This window comes from Mauremys mutica, chromosome 6 (assembly GCF_020497125.1).
Source record: "Mauremys mutica isolate MM-2020 ecotype Southern chromosome 6, ASM2049712v1, whole genome shotgun sequence".
Classification (NCBI taxonomy): Eukaryota; Metazoa; Chordata; order Testudines; family Geoemydidae; genus Mauremys; species Mauremys mutica.
This window is the reverse complement of record NC_059077.1, coordinates 75,023,221-75,041,482: the sequence shown is the minus strand read 5'-3', so window position 1 is coordinate 75,041,482 and position 18,262 is coordinate 75,023,221. Positions and strand designations below refer to the sequence as shown.

The window sequence follows — 18,262 nt, the reverse complement described above, 5'->3', positions numbered from 1 at the left end:
AAAGGAGGAAAACCAACACAAATAAAGGACTCCTGATCCGTGTGCCAAAATGGGGGGAGATATATTTTTGAGCGATTACACTGGCTGAGATGTTATTTGTTTTCTACTTCTTGATCACTTTGCTCTTTAAGTAAAATGAGGCACACAGTTGTTGCTGAGTCGAATGGGAACAGCATTTTGATTTGCTGGCTTAATTAAAAATGATAAAGGATTAAAGGTAAGCAATATGCCTATATATGTATAAATATTGAGACAGTCAACTGTAAAAGGGCTAGATCCCTTTAAAAATCGTTTTAACTAAGCTTTGTCAAACACACACTCATTTGCGGTCATTGAGGCCACCTTGGTGCAGATCACTTAAAGTGTATGTCTTAATCAGTTTCCTGTACAGTCAGTAGTACTATACTTAACAGCCTGAGCAATTGTTTAAGGTAGGAGTGCATTACAACTGCTTTTAGAATTATCTTGGGTATATTTTAAAAAGAAAAGACACTTTTTACCCATGGAGTTGGATATTTCTTAAGTAAATGCACCGTTTAAAGTATAGGTTGTTGATTTTTAATGGAAGCTATCCTGTGTTAATGAAAAACAGGCTTTATGACCCCTACTCCCCCAAGGTTAAGTAAAATTGGGATAAAAGATAGTATAGAAAAGTCACAAAACTTCAAGGGTCTGGTTTAAAGCCACAAAATCCAAGGAATGCAGTGAGGAGTGAAGCTGTGTCCTTCCTTTCTCGCTTTTGTGTCTAAGTGGTGGTCTAGGAGCTTATTTTACACATGTGCTCCAACAGCTAGTCACCAGCCCTAACTCTATATCTCTGACTTTGTGGATTTAAATCATGTAGTTAGGGTGGGTTTTTATATATAGGATACATGACTTTTTAAGAGTGATCATGGATGTTGAGGTACAACTAGATTCAAGCTGTTCACTATAAAATAATCTCAAGCAATTGCCTCCTATTTAACAACTTTTAAAACAAAATAAAACGTGGAAATACTGAATGATCTTGCTCCCCCTCTCCTTTGCCCCCTATATTAATCGTATTATATTCTGGTAATATCCAGACAAGAAATATTCGACTTTTCCCCTCCTCACAGGAAAAGGTGGACCTGGACTTCAGGGTATAAACCTAGACATACCAGGGGAAGGAAGACAAGAAGAGTTAAATAAATAATAATTTAAAAAGAAAAGCCCAACGGAGATAAACGAATGTCCCCTCATCTCCAAAGGAAAGTTCATCGGATTTTTATTCTAGAGATCTCATCTTCAGGATGTCAGTGAACACTTCCACTGCATGCAAAGGTGTGGATCCAAACGCGGTTGATACTTATGACAGTGGCGATGATTGGGAAATCGGGGTTGGAAATTTAATAATCGATTTGGACGCCGATTTGGAGAAGGACAGACAGAAATTTGAGATGAATAATTCCACTAATACCGCCACCAGCAGCAGCAGCACCAGCTCCAAGGATTGTGGGGGTCTGGCTTCCAGTGGGGCTAATGCTACCTCAGCCTTAGCTGATGGCCTAAAATTTGCTTCTGTTCAGCCCCCTGCCCCCCAGGGGAATTCCTCTCACAAAGAGACTAGCAAATCAAAAGTGAAAAGGAGTAAAACTTCTAAGGATGCTAATAAATCTCTGCCTTCTGCTGCCTTGTATGGGATTCCTGAGATCAGCAGTGCTGGCAAGAGGCAGGAAGTCCAAGGGCGCCCTGGAGAGGCAACTGGCATGAATTCAGCACTGGGTCAAAGTGTGAGCAGCAACCCAAACGGCAATAATAACAACACCAGCAACAACAACCCTATTGCCTCTTGCGGGAAAAACAAAGAGGAGAAAGCAGGTAAAACCCAGGGCAGCAGAGGCTCCAAGCGGGATAAGGATGCGGGGAAATCCAGGAAGGACAAGCATGACCTGCAGCAGGGCCACCCCAACGGTGGGGGTGGCAGCAGCCAAGCTCCCTCTGGGCACCTGTATGGCTTCGGGGCCAAGGGAGGCGGTGGTGGGAGCAACAGCCCCTTCCACTGCGCCTCCTCCACGGTGGGGGAGGTGAGCAAAAGCGCCCCGGATTCAGGGTTAATGGGGAACTCTATTTTGGTAAAGAAGGAAGAGGAGGAGGAGGAGAACCACAGGCGAATCAAGAAATTGAAAACAGAAAAGGTAGGACAAGCTCTTCTTTCCCCAGCTATCTCCCCCCTGTGTTTATTACAAACTTCCCGCAGCTGTGTTCCTAGCTCCTGTTGTTGGTGTTATGCGTTTGTGGTATACATATAAACCGTGTGTACAAACCCCACTCCCGGACAGAAATTGCTACGTTGGAGCCTTATTTTCGTCTTGTCTTTAATTTCTCTCCCCCCCCCCCCCCCATCCTCGCTGTCTCCCAAATGTGGCCAAACGTGTGTTTCGTGTTGTCGTGTCTCCTCCTTTGTTTATTTTGAAGGAGAATTCGAAGTGCCCCTTCCTGATGGGGCTATTAGTGCAACATTCCGAAGTGATGTTTGCAACCCCCGAGGACACGTGTTTGCAGACCGAAGGCTTGTTTGTGTGTGTGGCTCAGACCTAGCTGCCTGGGTTTTGTTTACTATCCTTTTTATTGTGCACTCTAGTATAAAAGCGGATGTTCCTTCTGCCAAGGTGGAAAGGAAATTCACATCCTTTCTTCTCCACCCTTCTCTTTGGAGATTAGATTGAGACAGGGAGGAGAGATGCATCCGCAGATACTTTGGCTCTTCCATCCACTCTAGTCAGGGGTCTTTTTGGTATTGGGGCGGGGGCGGCTCTTGTGTTTACAGTAGCCAAGAGGCCTCGGAAGCTGGCGTGGGGAATGGGGAGCATTGAGCCAGAAGACACTCCAGTGCCTGTAATAATCGGCCTGGAGGAAGGGAGTTGGGGGAGGGGAGTGCACCTTGTACTGTGATATATGTACAAAATACCTTTCTCTCTTATGTGGGGGAACAGTTTTCTCCTGTCAGGGCAGTCCTTCTTATCTGAGCCCTGTAGGTTCTTGGCTGTGAACTTCTTGTTTGCTGAGTGGTTGAAATGTGTGAAAGAAATCAAGTGGTGTGAGTGTTTTTTCTCCCCCTTCCTTTCTGTTAATGCATAAAGGATGCTCTCTCTAAGAATAAATGGCCTTGTATTGTTAGGGGAGGGTGGGGAGAGAGCTGGTTTTCTTGGCTATTGTTATTGCTTGTTCAGGCAGGTTCTAGGGTCAGCAGCAACTGTTCTATCCAGAGAGCAGAAGGTTTCTTCTCTAGGATCTAGGGGGCTATTGTTGGTCCATAATTAAGAGTCAAATGAATTCTACAGGTTGGGTTAAACAAAGACACCTTCTCAAAGACACCACCTTCCTCCCCGCCCCCCAGAACCAAAACCTTAAGGGTATTAGCTTGTAGCATGATTGTCTGTCTGTCTGGAATTGTTCTTAAATTACCTGCTTTTACAACTTCCCTGACTGACTTCTAAGTGATGGGAAAACTTTCTGGCTGCTGCTATGTGTACAGAGTTGTTTACCAGAGTCCAGATGGATTGCAGTCCTTGGGAAAATGTATGCTGTTTACAGCATATTATGAGCCTCTTTTTGTGTGTCATTGCAGATGTTTAAGATTGTGTAATGTTTCAACAAACTCTTGGCCTATTGATAGGATTAGATTTTGGGGGTTGTGACATTAAATATGTTAAGGAAATGTAAAGATAGATCATTCAAATTGACCTCTAGATATATTATCCTAAAAGTGAAAAAATACTTACAAATGTGAAATTCAAATTTGCTCCTCATACAAGACTCTAATCTGTTTGATTTTTCTAAATACAAATGGGAGAAACTAGGTTGCTTTAATTAATTCACAGGTGTAAATTTGCCCTCTGATTCACTGTGTTCACTCTGAAAGGTGTGCTAAAATCCCATGGTCTTTTTACTAATTTAGTACATACAGTAGGCATTTACTTTCGTTACCAGTAGTCTTCAAATTGCAGTTCTCTAATCTGCTTTAACTATCTAGATAAATTGCCCTAATCCAGTCTTCACAATGGTTGTGGTTAAAGAGTCAGAGCCATTTGATTGGATTCAGTGGCTGCCTGGAATGTGGGAGGTACTGCCCTTTTGCAACCCCCTTAGCCTTTTAATCTTTCAGCCAAATGTTCACATTCAACAATTTTGTTTAGCTGGCAATCTGAACATTTCAGTATCTCAAAGGCTTGCTGTCATGGCAACAGAGATTAGAGAGTAGTGTGGTTTCTCAGTTTTTGTGTTCTTTTCACTCTAGTCTCACAGGAAATTGTATGAAGAATGAATTCATATACATGCAAGTAATCTTCAGTCAGTGTAATGTAAATGGGATAATAGGTAAATTAAGAACAAACATGTTAGGAGTAGTTTTGAGCCAAAGGTACACCTTATTTTCCAGCTCTTGGCTTTATAGAATTCTCAGAGCTTGCAATTCCACTAACACCCACTGCTGTTGGCACACAGTGACGTTAATATAGGCTTCACACGTTAGAGTCCTGCAGTGCTGGCCATTGTCTATCACGCTGGTGTGCTGGCTTACTGTTTTAAACAACATCCCTTAGTGTTTCGCTCCAGAGAGCAATTTCTTTAAAGAACGTCTCCTACTTGGCATATGAAAATAGAACTCACAGCAGACATTGGTTGCAATTTTAGATCCAGCCTGTAATGCTATCAATGAAACTTCAGTTTTAAAAAATACTTGCAAATCATTCAAGATAATTTTTTTAGGGATTTAAGATTGAATCTTTTTTTTCTGCTTTGGCTATACACACTTGCATCTATAGATGTGACATGCCCAAAAAGCACCATTGTGACCATCGATAACTATATAATTTTCAAGCCTGGCTGTTAAAATCAATTTCCAGTTGTTTTAATGTTTATGAATGAGTTGTCTCGTAAATTTGAATAATGTCTTGTCAGATACAAATTAGTTAATGCTCACAAATTTAAAACCTGAGTTTCTTTGTATAGTGTTGGAGGATATTTTATTGTGTTTGTTTACTCTTTGTTAAAAGCTTGGAGCAGATTCCCAAGAGTTGCAGTCACTGTTTAATTTTCACAGTATGCTTAAATGTCTATTTTTGGTCTGTTTATTCTGTTTCCTTACTGCAGAAAGTCATGTAAAACATGATAAATTGGATTTCATGAACTCTAATTAAATCAATGACTGTGTTCTGCTGGCTCTTTTATGCAGAAACCACAAGTATGTTGTAAAAGTCGCCACTCCCCTAATATGTGGATAAAGTCAAAGTATGCTGTAATTCTAAGATGTTTGAGCTATATTCATGAAGCCCATTTTGTGGTTAAGCCACCAGTGACATGTCTGAATAGGTAGATTTGAGAGGTAGGCTAACCACTCCTAAGATTTTTGGTGTTAAAACCTGTCCCCTTTCTCCAGCCTTTAATTTTTTTTTAAGCACAATTATTCCGTAAATGTTGGTCAACATGTACTCTTCACCCATATTACACTTTTGTAATTTTAATTGCTCTTACACTGAGAAATGTTCAGATTATCAGTAGTGTTATGTCCTAGATTTTGTTTGTGTGTGTGGGCTCACAACAGACCCTAAAACATGGGAATACTAAGCATGGGTTATGAAAACCTTCTGTTTGTTTGCGGGGGGGGGAATACAGAAAGTCTACAGCAACATTTTAGCTGTCTTCCATCTTTAAAATTAATAAATCTGGTAATATTCCAGAATGGAATTTACTTCTCCTGTATTGGTTTATTGGCTTTCATTAAGACGGTATTTCACATCTGAACGTTGTCTTCAGTGAATTAACCCACATGTGACTGGTATCATTTATTTTATTTTTCTTGTATAGCTGTTGGTTTTACACTTAATCAGAGAATTCTATGCACATTTTATAAGTGCTTGTAAATTGCTGAAGAACATGTTCTGATTAATGAGTTTATAGAGATATGCTTTTCATATATTTTGCCCCTTACAAACACTACTTCTTGGGTGTAGTCTTTTCACTGTGAAATAAAAGGGGAGAAAGGTCACTTGCTGTAATTAAAGAACAAAGTCCATTGTTGTTTGATAGCAAACTGTTTTGAAGGGATTTAGCTGTTAAAATCATTGATGACTATGGATGTCTAACAATAAGCACAGCTCAAGGTTCTAATGTGCTGTAGTGCTGTCTAGTAGTGTGACAGTGCTTTCTGAGCTGGGTGAAGAGGTGTTGCCCTTTGGCTGAGGAAAGCTTTCTGTGTGAACTTGCTGACCTCTGAGAATATGTATGACCAGCTTTGCTATTGAATTCCTGTGCAAGGCTAAAGTAGCATTAAAACAATTGAAGGTGGTTTAGAATGTTTATATCACAAAGTATTGAAGGTGATGAGGTTATTCTGAACTACAGGCAAATTATATTTCACTTAGGACATCAGTAATTTTACAATTTTAATAACTTCATAAATACCCATTAAAAAGGAAAGGATTGATTGTCCAGATGTCATGAGGTTAAGCATGTTCTTCACGTTAAATTGTTTCGCTGCAAGATTGTTTTAATTAGAGTTATATAAAGACTTGTTTTTCCAAAGTAGCATTTTATAGTCCAATAAATGAAATGTATGTTAAAAGTGCTAAGCAAAATTCCCCCCTAACCACAGAGGTGTTCAATAACCAGAGTCAAGTAACATGGAAAGTACCATCTGTTCTTAGTTTTCAACATAAAGACAAGAATTGAATAGCTGAGATTTACTCATATTTTGACTCTTGTTTTTTTTTTTTAATTATTTTCAAAAGTTCACCTGGAACTTTATAGAAACTTTCTGAATTGCAATAATACAAGCAAGACTGTGAAAACACATGTTTGTACGTATATTTTAACCAGTTCCGCTTTTATTTAAAGACATTTCCAGAAGTTCAGTCACTGAAGAATTTAGTATACTGAATCAGCTCCTGCAGGCAACACAATGATGGCCATTTTTTCAAAGATCTTATTGTTTAGCTAGAACCTGAATTATTCTGTCAATTTTCCCCAATGAGGGGAAAATCCTTCCAAAGGGTAAATTTAGTAAGCTCCTTTCAGTTACCTAATTGCATGTGATAAAACCGTTAACTAAAAATTTCCATGCAGAGATTTTGCTGTTCAAATAAGTGTCCTAAAATTGTTGATAGCTGGATTTTTTTTTTAAAAGATACCTTTTTAAGTTCTGAACTGTTAGTCTGCAGCCAAGAATCTTATTGCCTATGAGCCCCGGATAAAACATCATCCGGCTTTTGTTTGAGGTCTTTTATTGAAGCTAATGACTGGTCTTGTGCCGCCCTGAGATAAATGACATTATCTCTGAGTGGGCTGACAGGAAACAGACATGTTAATGGTGAAGCTGCGGGGAGGATCTGCTATAGTTCTGACAAAAGAGTAAAGCATGGACCCCTGGTTGTGATCATTAACACATAATGCATTCCTGCTTTTCCTATGAGGGCCATGATAATTGGAAAGCTATTTTATCAACAAGCACTTATATCGTAAATCTGAAACTCCTAGTTTCTTTGCATGCTAAAACTAGTGTGTTTTTTTTTGTTAAATGTGTGATCTAGTTTTTAAAAGATGCCAGCTCTAGGCTGTATAATATTGACATCTATATGAGAATCTGTGGCCTGCTTTCCATTAATTGAACATGTCTTTTGGATGTTAAGCATTATGTTCTGCACTTGGACTGTGTTATCCTTGTGATTTGTATTTGTAAAAGTAGATATGAGGCCAAATGCTGCTTGTTTTATTCAGGCAAAAAGTTACATTGACTTCAGTGGGAGCAGGATTTATTCTGTGTTTTGTAAAACGTATATATTTATTAGGTTTGTATAAACTGCATTTCTCTATGAAAAAGGAAAAGACTTGAAAGGTGTTATGGGGTGATGGAACTTAATAGTACCTGTTAGAAAGCTGCGAGCTTGATGTCACTCAAGAATGGATAGGTCTGCTCCTTATCTCTAGGAGCAGGCCTCTTGCTCACCACTTCCATTGAGTAGGTAAGTGTGTTCTGTGAAGCAAAGGCAAATCTATTCTCTTTTAAAGTTTACAGTGCCTGGCTGGTTCTAATGCATCTCCTGTGCACTTCCAACTTACTTCAGTTTCTGAAACCAAAAAGAGGGCATGCTGCAGGTTGGCAGGTCACAGAATGTATACTATACTTATTTAAATTGAGATTTCTGTGTAACAGTCATTTGGAGATCGAGTTGAGAGATAAAGTATGCACTGCGCTCCAGGAGCACTGGGCAAAATCCTTTTGAGAAGTAGAGGTGGGAAATCAGAAGTCACAAGCCATCGTTTTTCTGGTGCCCATGCTTGAGCAAGGATGGAAGTGATCCAAATATAGTGCGCTCTCATGTAATCTTTATTTCCCTTGAAGCCACTGAGACTATGAATATAAGTACTTGTGTGAGTAAAAGTTGCAGGAATTGACCCAGGAAGGGTTACAGCAGAAGGTTAGCGTGAATACTATAAAGAAATATGGAGATAAGAGGCTGCAGTCAAATATGAAATTAGGCAGAGTGCAGCTAAAAAGATGCGTATTGTGTAAGTAATGCCTAGATACACTGTGCATGTACTTTCTTTGCAACTCAAGCCCTAACTGTATATAATTTTTCATCTTGCATACTGTTTGGCATGCTGTTACTGGTGCATGTGGCATGTAAGCATGCACTATACTGATGCTTATCAGACCTTACTCAAGATTCCTGCCAGATTCTGACACGAGCCATCAAGGTTGACACGTGAACAAATGATTGATTTGAGCAAAATAACATGCAGGAGTTAGACAAAGTGGGGAAGGTAATATCTTTTATTGGACCAAGTTCTGTTGGTGAGGGAGGCAAGCTTTCGAGTTTAAACAGAGCTCTCCTTCAGGTCCTGGGACTGACACAACAACTCTGTATACATGCAGGAGTTTCCACTATCCCATGGGCAGGCTAGACTTCTTTCACAGCTATTTAGGCAGCTGCATACTAGCCCTCTAAATAAAGTTATTGAATAATCTATTGCTCTTTTTTACTCCCTTGCATAGCTCAAGCAGTAGGCAATAATGCATCTTCCTGACTTGTTCCATGGTTCTCAATTGGTCTCCATGAGTATAATCAAGTTTTTGTAGTACTTCAGATTATCTCTTGCCTACTAGCTGGGATAATTCCTGTTGGACAAAGTCTGTAGAGAGATTTATCAAATGGGAGTGTCAGGTTATTCTGCACTTAATCCATTAAGCACAATACAAGCTTTACACAATACTTATATAATGTCATAACATACAGTTACGCTAGCCAGAGTCCTCAACACATCACTACATTGCAATGAAGGGTTGGTGAGATTGTCCAGGTTCTTATTTGTGTCTTTCCCCCTTAAATTAGAAACACCAGGCCAGCTCCTTAGACAGTGTAGCTCTGTTGAGTCCCTTACACCAGTTGAGGATTTGGCCTATTTATGGTGAAATCTCAGGTCAGCATGGTTACATTTACTTGTTAAGGTTTTTAAATAATAAGCATAATTTAGCAATTGTATTTATACACAGATAGGAAAAACAGAATATTTCTGTATAGCTGAGGATTGCAAACTCGTGTTTGTTTCCTTTTCATTACTTTTAGAGGATTATCTGAACACACAGTATAAATGGCTGTTTAGAATTTAGAAATGACTACTTTTGGTTTTTATTACAGAAGCCATAGTTCCTTTTTTTTCAGGGCTTGTCAAACTTCTAAGCCATTTTCAGTGCATTGAAAAAATACATTTAGAACAGAATAGTTGATTAATGTGTCCTATTGGTAGTTTCAGAACATGCCAGTGTAGATCTTCATCTGAAGCATTCAAATTTTAAATCAGATGTATTCTTCAGTCTTACCTATGAAAAATCAGCAGTTGAGTGCAAGCAATGAATTGCTACTTGAACTGCGCTGTGCTATAGTGGAGGTTGCAGTAATCACTCTGTTGCAGTTTCTCTTTAATTCAGAGTAAATGGTCTTGGCAATTGGAACAAAGCATTTACACTTGAAAGAAAGGTTGTAAAACTATTCAGAGTGGCGTGACTGACAATTGAATTGTTTGTATTTTTTTTAATTTTGTTTTTGTAGAAGACAAAATTGAAAGAAAAATCAAGAGGGGAGATTGGCACTTTTCTCCTGTGGCTGTTGAATTTTGATTAAAATACCTTTGGGAATAGATCAGTTAACTTATGGATGCATGTGGTGAATTGTGATGTTGGTCTTGCTTGGATTTACACTTCAGGCTGCATAGTCTTGGTGTCTGTGTCCCTTATAAGTGCTAAAATCCTGGGTCAACACTGTGATTAAAAATACATTATGCTCTAGTGTGAGAGAAGTTTAATAATATTAGTATTCTTATTTAATCTAGGTAGGCAAATACTACTAAACCTGAAAAGAAAGATGTCACCTTTTCCAGCACTTTGCGTACACAATGTCTTCAGAGACTCTACAAACCAAAGCTGGTGTCCATTTAAATTTGAAGTTATTTTTCCTAGTAAATGTAAAAAACAAAAAAAGCAATGCTTTAGGTGAATTTTGAAACCTTTACGAGAAATACTTTCTAACTCATGGCTACAGACAGTTGTGTGGAAAAAATAATTATTGTGAACAATGAAATTGTTCTTGATTTTTTTTATTTAACTTTTTTTCTAATTTTTATGTCATCTCATTCTGAATATTATTCACAGGAACTATCCCTGCTTGACAACTGCGCTTTCTGCCTCCTGGGAACCTTCACAGTCAACTAGTAACATAAGAAATATGTGCCCACAGGGACATTTTAAGTATATTCCAATCACACTATGTGAATGCAGCTTTTACAGTTAAAAGCACAGATGAAAATATACAGTATTGATTATATTTTGTATTTTGCGTAGCAATTTTAAAAAGCTGATGTTCAGGTTGTGGTATTGTCTCATTATGTTAACCAGGAAGCAGATGGCATTGTGCCACAGAAGTATAATTTTACTTAAAGGAACTTTAAAGGTTTTGATGTGTTTTCTTTTCCTCTTATTTCCCTGATGGCTTCTTTTTATTGAAGGGTAACTTGAGGAGAGCTGGTAGCAATTTTATTGCCTTCCCATGACAGTTTGAAATAATAGCTTGGTCTTTGGTTGCCAGTCAACTTTCTACTAGTTAGCTTGATTCTGGTTTTTATCATGTGGCAATGGAATATAAAACGTATATGTTTGTAGTTAGTTCTAAGAAACTGGCTCTTTTTTTATGCTTCAATTAGCAACAGAAGACTAAGCTCCAATTGGTCACACTTTTGTAAACTCCTAGAAGTCACCTTCTTTCATCCTTTTGATTAAAGAAAGCTCCCAAGTTTAGGATCAGTTTCCCAGGAAAGCTTGTCACACATCTGGCCTCTTTAGCTGTTCACTATACAATTTAATTTTGCACACTGTTAGTCTTTCACATTAGCCATTGACTTAATTCAGAGGTTTTGTTTAAGTTCTTTCCTATCCAAAAGCACAGTCCACTAAAAAACCACCTTCAGTCATATTTCAGCTATGCTATAATGACCTATGCTAGAAAATGTTCTGAGTCTGTCAGAGCAGTGCTGTTTCTTCCACCTCAACCATTTGGAAGAGTCAAAAGCAACTTGTAACCTCCTTTCGCAGTGTAGAGGGCCAGACCAAATTATTTTTGGATTTCCTGTCAACTCCTTGGCTGATTTTTATGGATGGCTCATGTTAAAAGCAACAATAATGTTTGAATTGGAAGGGTTTGGTCTTTGGGTTTTTATTCTTCATGGAGAACTGTTTATTTGTGTGTGGTTTGCCACAGTACATGGATAATACTATCAAATCTGGGCTTTATTATAAGCTTATAACTGTAGAGCATCAGCAGTAGTTGTGTGTTTCTGGGTTTCATGTCGTTGCCTGTTTTTCTTTTTGGGGGAGGGAAACGAAATTAGATCTATATCTTGGCAACAAAGAGTGAAAATTAGACACACAAACAAATCAGAAATTGACCCCTTTTCTCAAAGAGAGTAAGTGGTGATGTTGGAAGTTTTACATAAGATTGACCAAATATCTAAGAAGTTGTTAATTTATTTTTTTTCCTGAAGATATATGAAAGATGCACCTGGAGTATATTAGAGTATTAATTTACTAATTCTCCCTTGATCGAATGTTATGTGATGTACACATGAAGATTAAATTGTGCTGAGATCTGGACTTTGTGAAAAATTATTTCATTTCGGTCCTAATTTGAACATATCATATGTTATTGCTTCACATCATCAATTACTACAGAAAAAGAAATTCAGATTCCCTACTCTTTTAGCTGGTATGAAGGTATAATTTGATATAACTAGGATAATATTGCTTGTTGCTGTTAAAAAACAAAATATAAAAACATGCTATTGTTTAAAAAAATATAGCCACTAAGCTTTTCAGAATCCAGCTACTTTTGGCCAGTTGTGTACATTTACATTCTTTGTCCAAATCCTTCACCAGCCTTTCCCATGATGCTTCAGCAGATGCCATACACTGAAGTAGAAGGCAGGCAGCTGTTTCCATTACACCATTGCTATACTATCCACCATAATTGGTGTATTTCTTTTTTTTTTCTTCCCCTCACTTTTAAATAGATTTTTCCCACTGACATTTGACTCTGATTTATCTGTCCCCAGGTTATCTTGTCATTGCTAGTATTTTTTTTGAAAAAAATCTGCTCTTATTTTTTTCCATGAAGAGCCTGCTTCTGCAACTCTTGATCATGTTGAATCTGCAATCCTTACATTGAGTAGCAGGTTCCCACTTTAGTTGTCCCTGGGATTACTTGCATTAGTAAATACGACTCAACATGCATCTAAATTGCTGAATAGGACCTTAAGTTAATAATTTGATGTATGTCTCTGACAACTGTTGTGATTTTTTTTTTACGTTGTCTGAATATATACTTTGCACTCTTACTCTTTCCTTTTCTACCCGCTCCACTGAAAATAAGTTTCATAGCTGTATGCTGTTGTTGCTGAGATATGACTGAGAGAACTGCATGCAGTACAGTGAAGCACATTCATTTTCGTCTAGTACCCGTTTATTGCCTTGAGCACTGTAAATCTGTCAGCTCTTCACGATGCTTTCACCTCTTTCTTCATTTGCTCCAGCTTCTAGTTTGACAATGTTCCCCTGAGGCAGAATTCTAATCTGCTTCCAATTAGTTGCAAAATGTGACTGAAATTTCCACATTATGACTGCTGTTTTACTTGCACGCACACATCTAGAAACAAATTAATGCTCTTGAATATTTATTTTTTGAGCCCTTGGATTTACTTTCGGAAGAAAAGTTGCCAACTGTTTTCAAGTGACTTGCAAGGTTTACATTTTTCCTCAAACTCTAATATTTAGCATAGATTTAAAAATGCCCTCTGAGTTTAAAAAAAACCCCTACCGATAAACCTTCCCACCGTTCTGAGATTATGGAAAATGTAGTACATATGCAGAAGATATAAAAAGAAATTGCTCTAGTTTTATCTCCTCATTTATAATTATCTTGCCAATTCAAATTGAGAATTCTGATCCTGTGGGGGATCAACACCACAGAAATCTTTTTTTCTGCAGATTTAAGATATTGTGCAGGAAAAATAAAATGCTTATTTTCTACTCTTCTTCCATCTGTCAGCTAAGAGTAATTATTTGATTGGTGGAGGAAGAGTTTTAGATTCATCTTGTTTCCTGGTGTTGGCAAGATTAGAATAGATATGGCTAATTAAAATGTGTGTGTGTTCCTTTTAAATGTATATTGTAATGGTTAGGACGTGATCCTGCAAACTTTTCTGACAGCAGTACTTTTACTCATGTGAGTAGTAAAATTAGGACTACTGCCATTATAATAGGACCACTTGGATGAGTAGGAAATAGTGCCATAAAGACTTTCAGAACTAGACCTTAATTTGTTTGGCATTTGGGATTGGGGGAAGCACAGGAACCTAAAACTCTAGACGACCTGAATGTGCAGACCTTGTTTAGGCAAAACTCCCATTGACATTCCCACCATATTGCATTTCCACTTCATCGTATTATATCTCTTGTAGCATATCTGGAGAAATGCTGTGTATTTAACTCAAGTATATCGGTAGCTAAATTTATAGGTGCAAATCTTTAGTAGAGCTTAGCACTCTGCAGCTTGGCAGATTGATGTCAGCAGCTGTAATAGACTTTAAATAGGCTTGCAGAATTTCATTGTAAGTAAATTGCCGAAGTTGATATTGCTAAGTACCTGTCATTTCTAAATGAGATTTGCACCTGTAAATGTAGCTATTGGTACACTATCAACAATGCTATTATTTATGGACAGGAAAATGTAAAAAATAATTAAATTTCATTAGCTACCTTACGCTTATGTAGTAGCATATAACCGTCACACTCTCTTTTCTGTCAGTTCATATAAACATGAATGTAGATATACACATATATGCAATATCTTTGGGCTCATGCAAAATCTTCAGAGAAGTGATTTTCATTCACTAGGAAATGGTTAAAATAGAGGCAAAGGAAGATGACCTTGATATTACTCAGTTTCTCTTGGATCATAAAGCTCTGATATGAGACTCCTGATATAAAGATTGGAAACCTAACATAATTTTTTGTATTTTGTTTACTCCAGTAACCTCCAATGATGCACATCATCTTTTTATGAGGAAACCATATTTACACACGTGAAATGCTCCAGCAACATTTTTTTTTTAAATGAAACTTCAAAAGTCTCTGAGCTTCAATACTAATTCCAGGATGAATTGCATTTGCTATGATTTGTCAATTGTTACGAAGAAAATGCACAGACAATTAAAATTCAAGTGGAATGCATGTATTTACAATAACCGACTTAAAGAAATCCAGAGTGAATAACCAGGGCCAGCACATTTCAAAATATTATTAATTTTGCAGGCAAAAGCCACGGTGCTTCTGAGAAGCATTAAATGCTTTTGTTGATGGCTTATAGTTTTATAAACTCTAAATGAGCTTATTGCCTTTTAACCATCATGAGCACTAAATAACAGAAGAACCTATGAACCTCCGCATTGGACAGCAGCCAAGCAGCCACAGAAAGGAAAAAGAAATGAATGGTTTAATTGTAGAGCAAATCATTTGTTTACAGATTAAGACCTATTTGGTAGCCAAATCCTATGGACAAGGAGGTGAAAGAATGAGACACTGAGGTACAGGAAATGAATGTCTGGCTTTATATTTTGTGACAATGTTCTGCTATTTTTACCCCCTCCTAAACTAGAAAAGGCAAGGAAAAAATGAATTGTTTAATGGTGAGGACTGCTGAGCAAAGTGCACATATTTAAAAACAACAAAAGGGTGGGGGAAGGGAAGTGTCGGTATGCCTTTGCAGTCTGACAGGAACCTGACAACTGGAGCTACTTCCAGCTAAGGGGCACCAGTTGTTGGCAAGAAGAGCTTGCCTCTTTTGTTTGCCTGAATTTGAGAGAGAGAGAGGGAGAAATGCCTCTGCTAATCTGAACAAACATAATACATTCTCTTTAACCTGTCTGCCTGAAATGCAATTTGGCCTGTTCACAGAAGCTTTAAAAAAAAAAAAGAGTTGAAACAAAGACCCATTTACACAATATCGCAATTCATTAGTGGCCAGTGCTAGTGGTCAGAAAGGCCTGTGGTTATTGCTTTATTATTTTAAAAGACCAGTTGACTGGTGGCTTGTGAATTTCAGGATATCATTTTCGTGACTCATTGGTTTAAAGCTCAAAGGCAAGAAAGCATTATAACAGAAGTGGCATTAACCTCTATATTAAAGATTGTTTAATGTTTCCATTCTGAACACCTGTTTTTTTCAGTTTCAAAACTTTCACCTTTTCAGCTGAAATTTTCCTGGTGGTTTAAAGATGATTTAAGCAAAAAATTTGATTAGCTACTTTTGAGCATGAGGAGAGAGGATCAGAAAAAAAGATCCCTTTCCACTTTTTTTAAGCATCCTTTTTTAAAACATCCCTAGTGATAAATCAGAGAGCTAGGCTAGCCCTTATTGAAAAATATCACTGAGTGTTTCAATGAAAATTGTTCTGATTTGACTGACTTATGAGCCTATTGAAAAACACACTCTGGGTATGTATAGAGTAGGTGGTATGAATTTTTTTTAGCAACATTCAGAATGAAGGGAAGCAATGTTGCACGTGAGCATGGCTAATTTAGCTGCATAGTGAAACTTTTACTAAGGGCTTGGCTACACTTACAAATTTGCAGCGCTGCAGCAGGGTGTGAAAACACACCCTCTGCAGCGCTGCCAATTGCGGCGCTACAAAGCGCCAGTGTAGTCAAAGCCCCAGCGCTGGGATCCGCGCTCCCAGCGCTGTCCGTTATTCCCCACAGGGAAGTGGAGTACGGACAGCGCTGGTGCTTTGATTACACTTAGCGCTTCAAAGCGCAGCGCTTTGAAATGCAAGTGTAGCCAAAGCCTAAAGGTGTGTAGTTAATACCTCTTTCATTAAGAGTTTTATAAAGCGATGTCTCCACCATTTAAGAAGGATTTTTTTTTTAACCTTGGAGTAATTAGCATGTGTGAGCTATGCTGAGGTAAAAACACAGTGAAGATAAGGTGGTTTTAATTTTACCAAGCAGTAAACTAGGTAAGGTCATTGCTATACACCTTACCTATCCTCACAGTAAAACTCAAGTGCTTTTTCTTCATTGTGTTTTTACCGCAAGAGAGCTGACATTCTGCAGCCTGCTGAGACCCAGGGAAGCTTAAAACACCTGAGGACAAAGGGGTTGATTCCTTCACAGTAGTCTGATGACCTGCTGGCAGGGAGGTAGTTAAGCTGAAGTAAATAATACTGAAGATGTTGCCTGAGGTAGGCATTGAATTAGGGAGGCAGTAAACTAATTTGCCTCCATGTGTACCCACTGTGCACAATTCCTTGGCTACAATTTGGAGGATGAAACAGTTGACTTTTCAGATAATTGCTGGGCTGGGGCTTAAATCAGATCTGCATGGGCATGATCCTTGCAGCCAGATAGAGCTTCACTGGGGCTCTGTTCAGGCCTGTTTACAGATTAGGGCCTTAGTTGATCCAAATATTTCAGCGAATTTTGGCTGGTATTCTCAGCTGTTGTTCTTAATCTGTAGCATGTTGTGTAAATACATTGTTCTGTCTACTTTTAGGGTGGGATTTTCAAAGCCACCTTTAAGGGAATTGAATTGGGCATTCAGATCTCTCATACAGCTTTGAAAATTTCAACCTTAAAAAAACTGTGCTGCAGCCTTAACTGCTGTCACTGTTCCATAAAAATCAGTTTTATGAATTCTATTTGTCCACCAGACTCGGTGTGGTATTCAGTACTAGAAAATGTTACACATAAGGGATTGTTTACATGCAGTTGCACTGATTTAACTTAAGGGGTGATTTTAAATCAGTTGACTTTAACTGGTGCAAAAGATTGTATGGGAACTCTTATTTCTGTTTAAACCTGATTCCGATTTATCTTAAATTAATTTTAAATACAACCTTTTAAAACTGAAATAGTGTCCATGCAGGGGTTTGCATGAGTTTAGTTAAACTGTGTTAATTAAACCAGTGCAAGTTTGTATGCCGACAAGGTCTAAGATATAGAAAAAAAATTATCATATTCTGTTGCATTTGAGATATAATTGAAATATTGTATACTTGCAAGGAGAAAAAGTTTTACATGTGACCTTAATTGTGGCATTTTCTGACTTCTGAGAGCTTAGCTATGCAACCTTAACTTTCACTTAACATAATCTTCTTAATGGAATACTGTCTATTGTTATAATTTTAAACATTTTCCCTCTCAATTCCGTTACAAATAAACACATAAGGGAAATAGTCAGTGATGTGTGTTATTAAAGAAGTACTTGAATTTAACAAAATTATAGTCTACTACAGGATTAAGGTGTGAACAAGAGGCTTCCTATTAAGATGGTGTTTTCAATATTAGCTTCTCTCTCTCTCTCTCTCTAAAAAATTAAGAGACGACATACCCCAAAAGTCATAAAGTTATTCTCCAACTCACAGGCCATTTTTCAAATTGCATTTAGGATTGATCTTGGAAGCATTCGCAACACAGCCACTGACTCGCTAGGAGCAGAATTGAGCCCTAAATGTAATCTGAGAAATGATCTGTTGTGTGGCATAATTATATGCATATTTGTATGTGGGTATAAAGTCTAGTTTTTTTCCTTAGCAATGGAAGGGATATTTTCTTCTGGAACATTAAAACTACAGTCTGTTATCTGATATGTACTCGCTACAAGGAGCGTTGACATCATATGTTAAATGATTGAAAGCAGTG

The 18,262-nt window shown here is 37.9% G+C and overlaps 1 protein-coding gene across 4 annotated transcripts in view; it reads left to right on the top strand.

The window, feature by feature from the left end:
- Window positions 1-18,262, top strand: part of ZNF608 (zinc finger protein 608) — a 106,974-nt gene that overhangs the window by 2,143 nt on the left and 86,569 nt on the right. Inside the window, exons 1-2 of one of the 4 annotated variants that reach the window (XM_045021824.1) lie at window positions 68-217; window positions 1,098-2,156. In XM_045021824.1, coding sequence (XP_044877759.1) covers window positions 1,272-2,156 — 885 coding nt within the window. In that variant the 5' untranslated portion in view covers window positions 68-217; window positions 1,098-1,271. Of the gene's footprint in view, window positions 1-67; window positions 218-399; window positions 432-1,097; window positions 2,157-18,262 lie in introns of those variants that run through there. The other 3 variants (XM_045021820.1, XM_045021821.1, XM_045021823.1) reach the window with 3 other exon arrangements.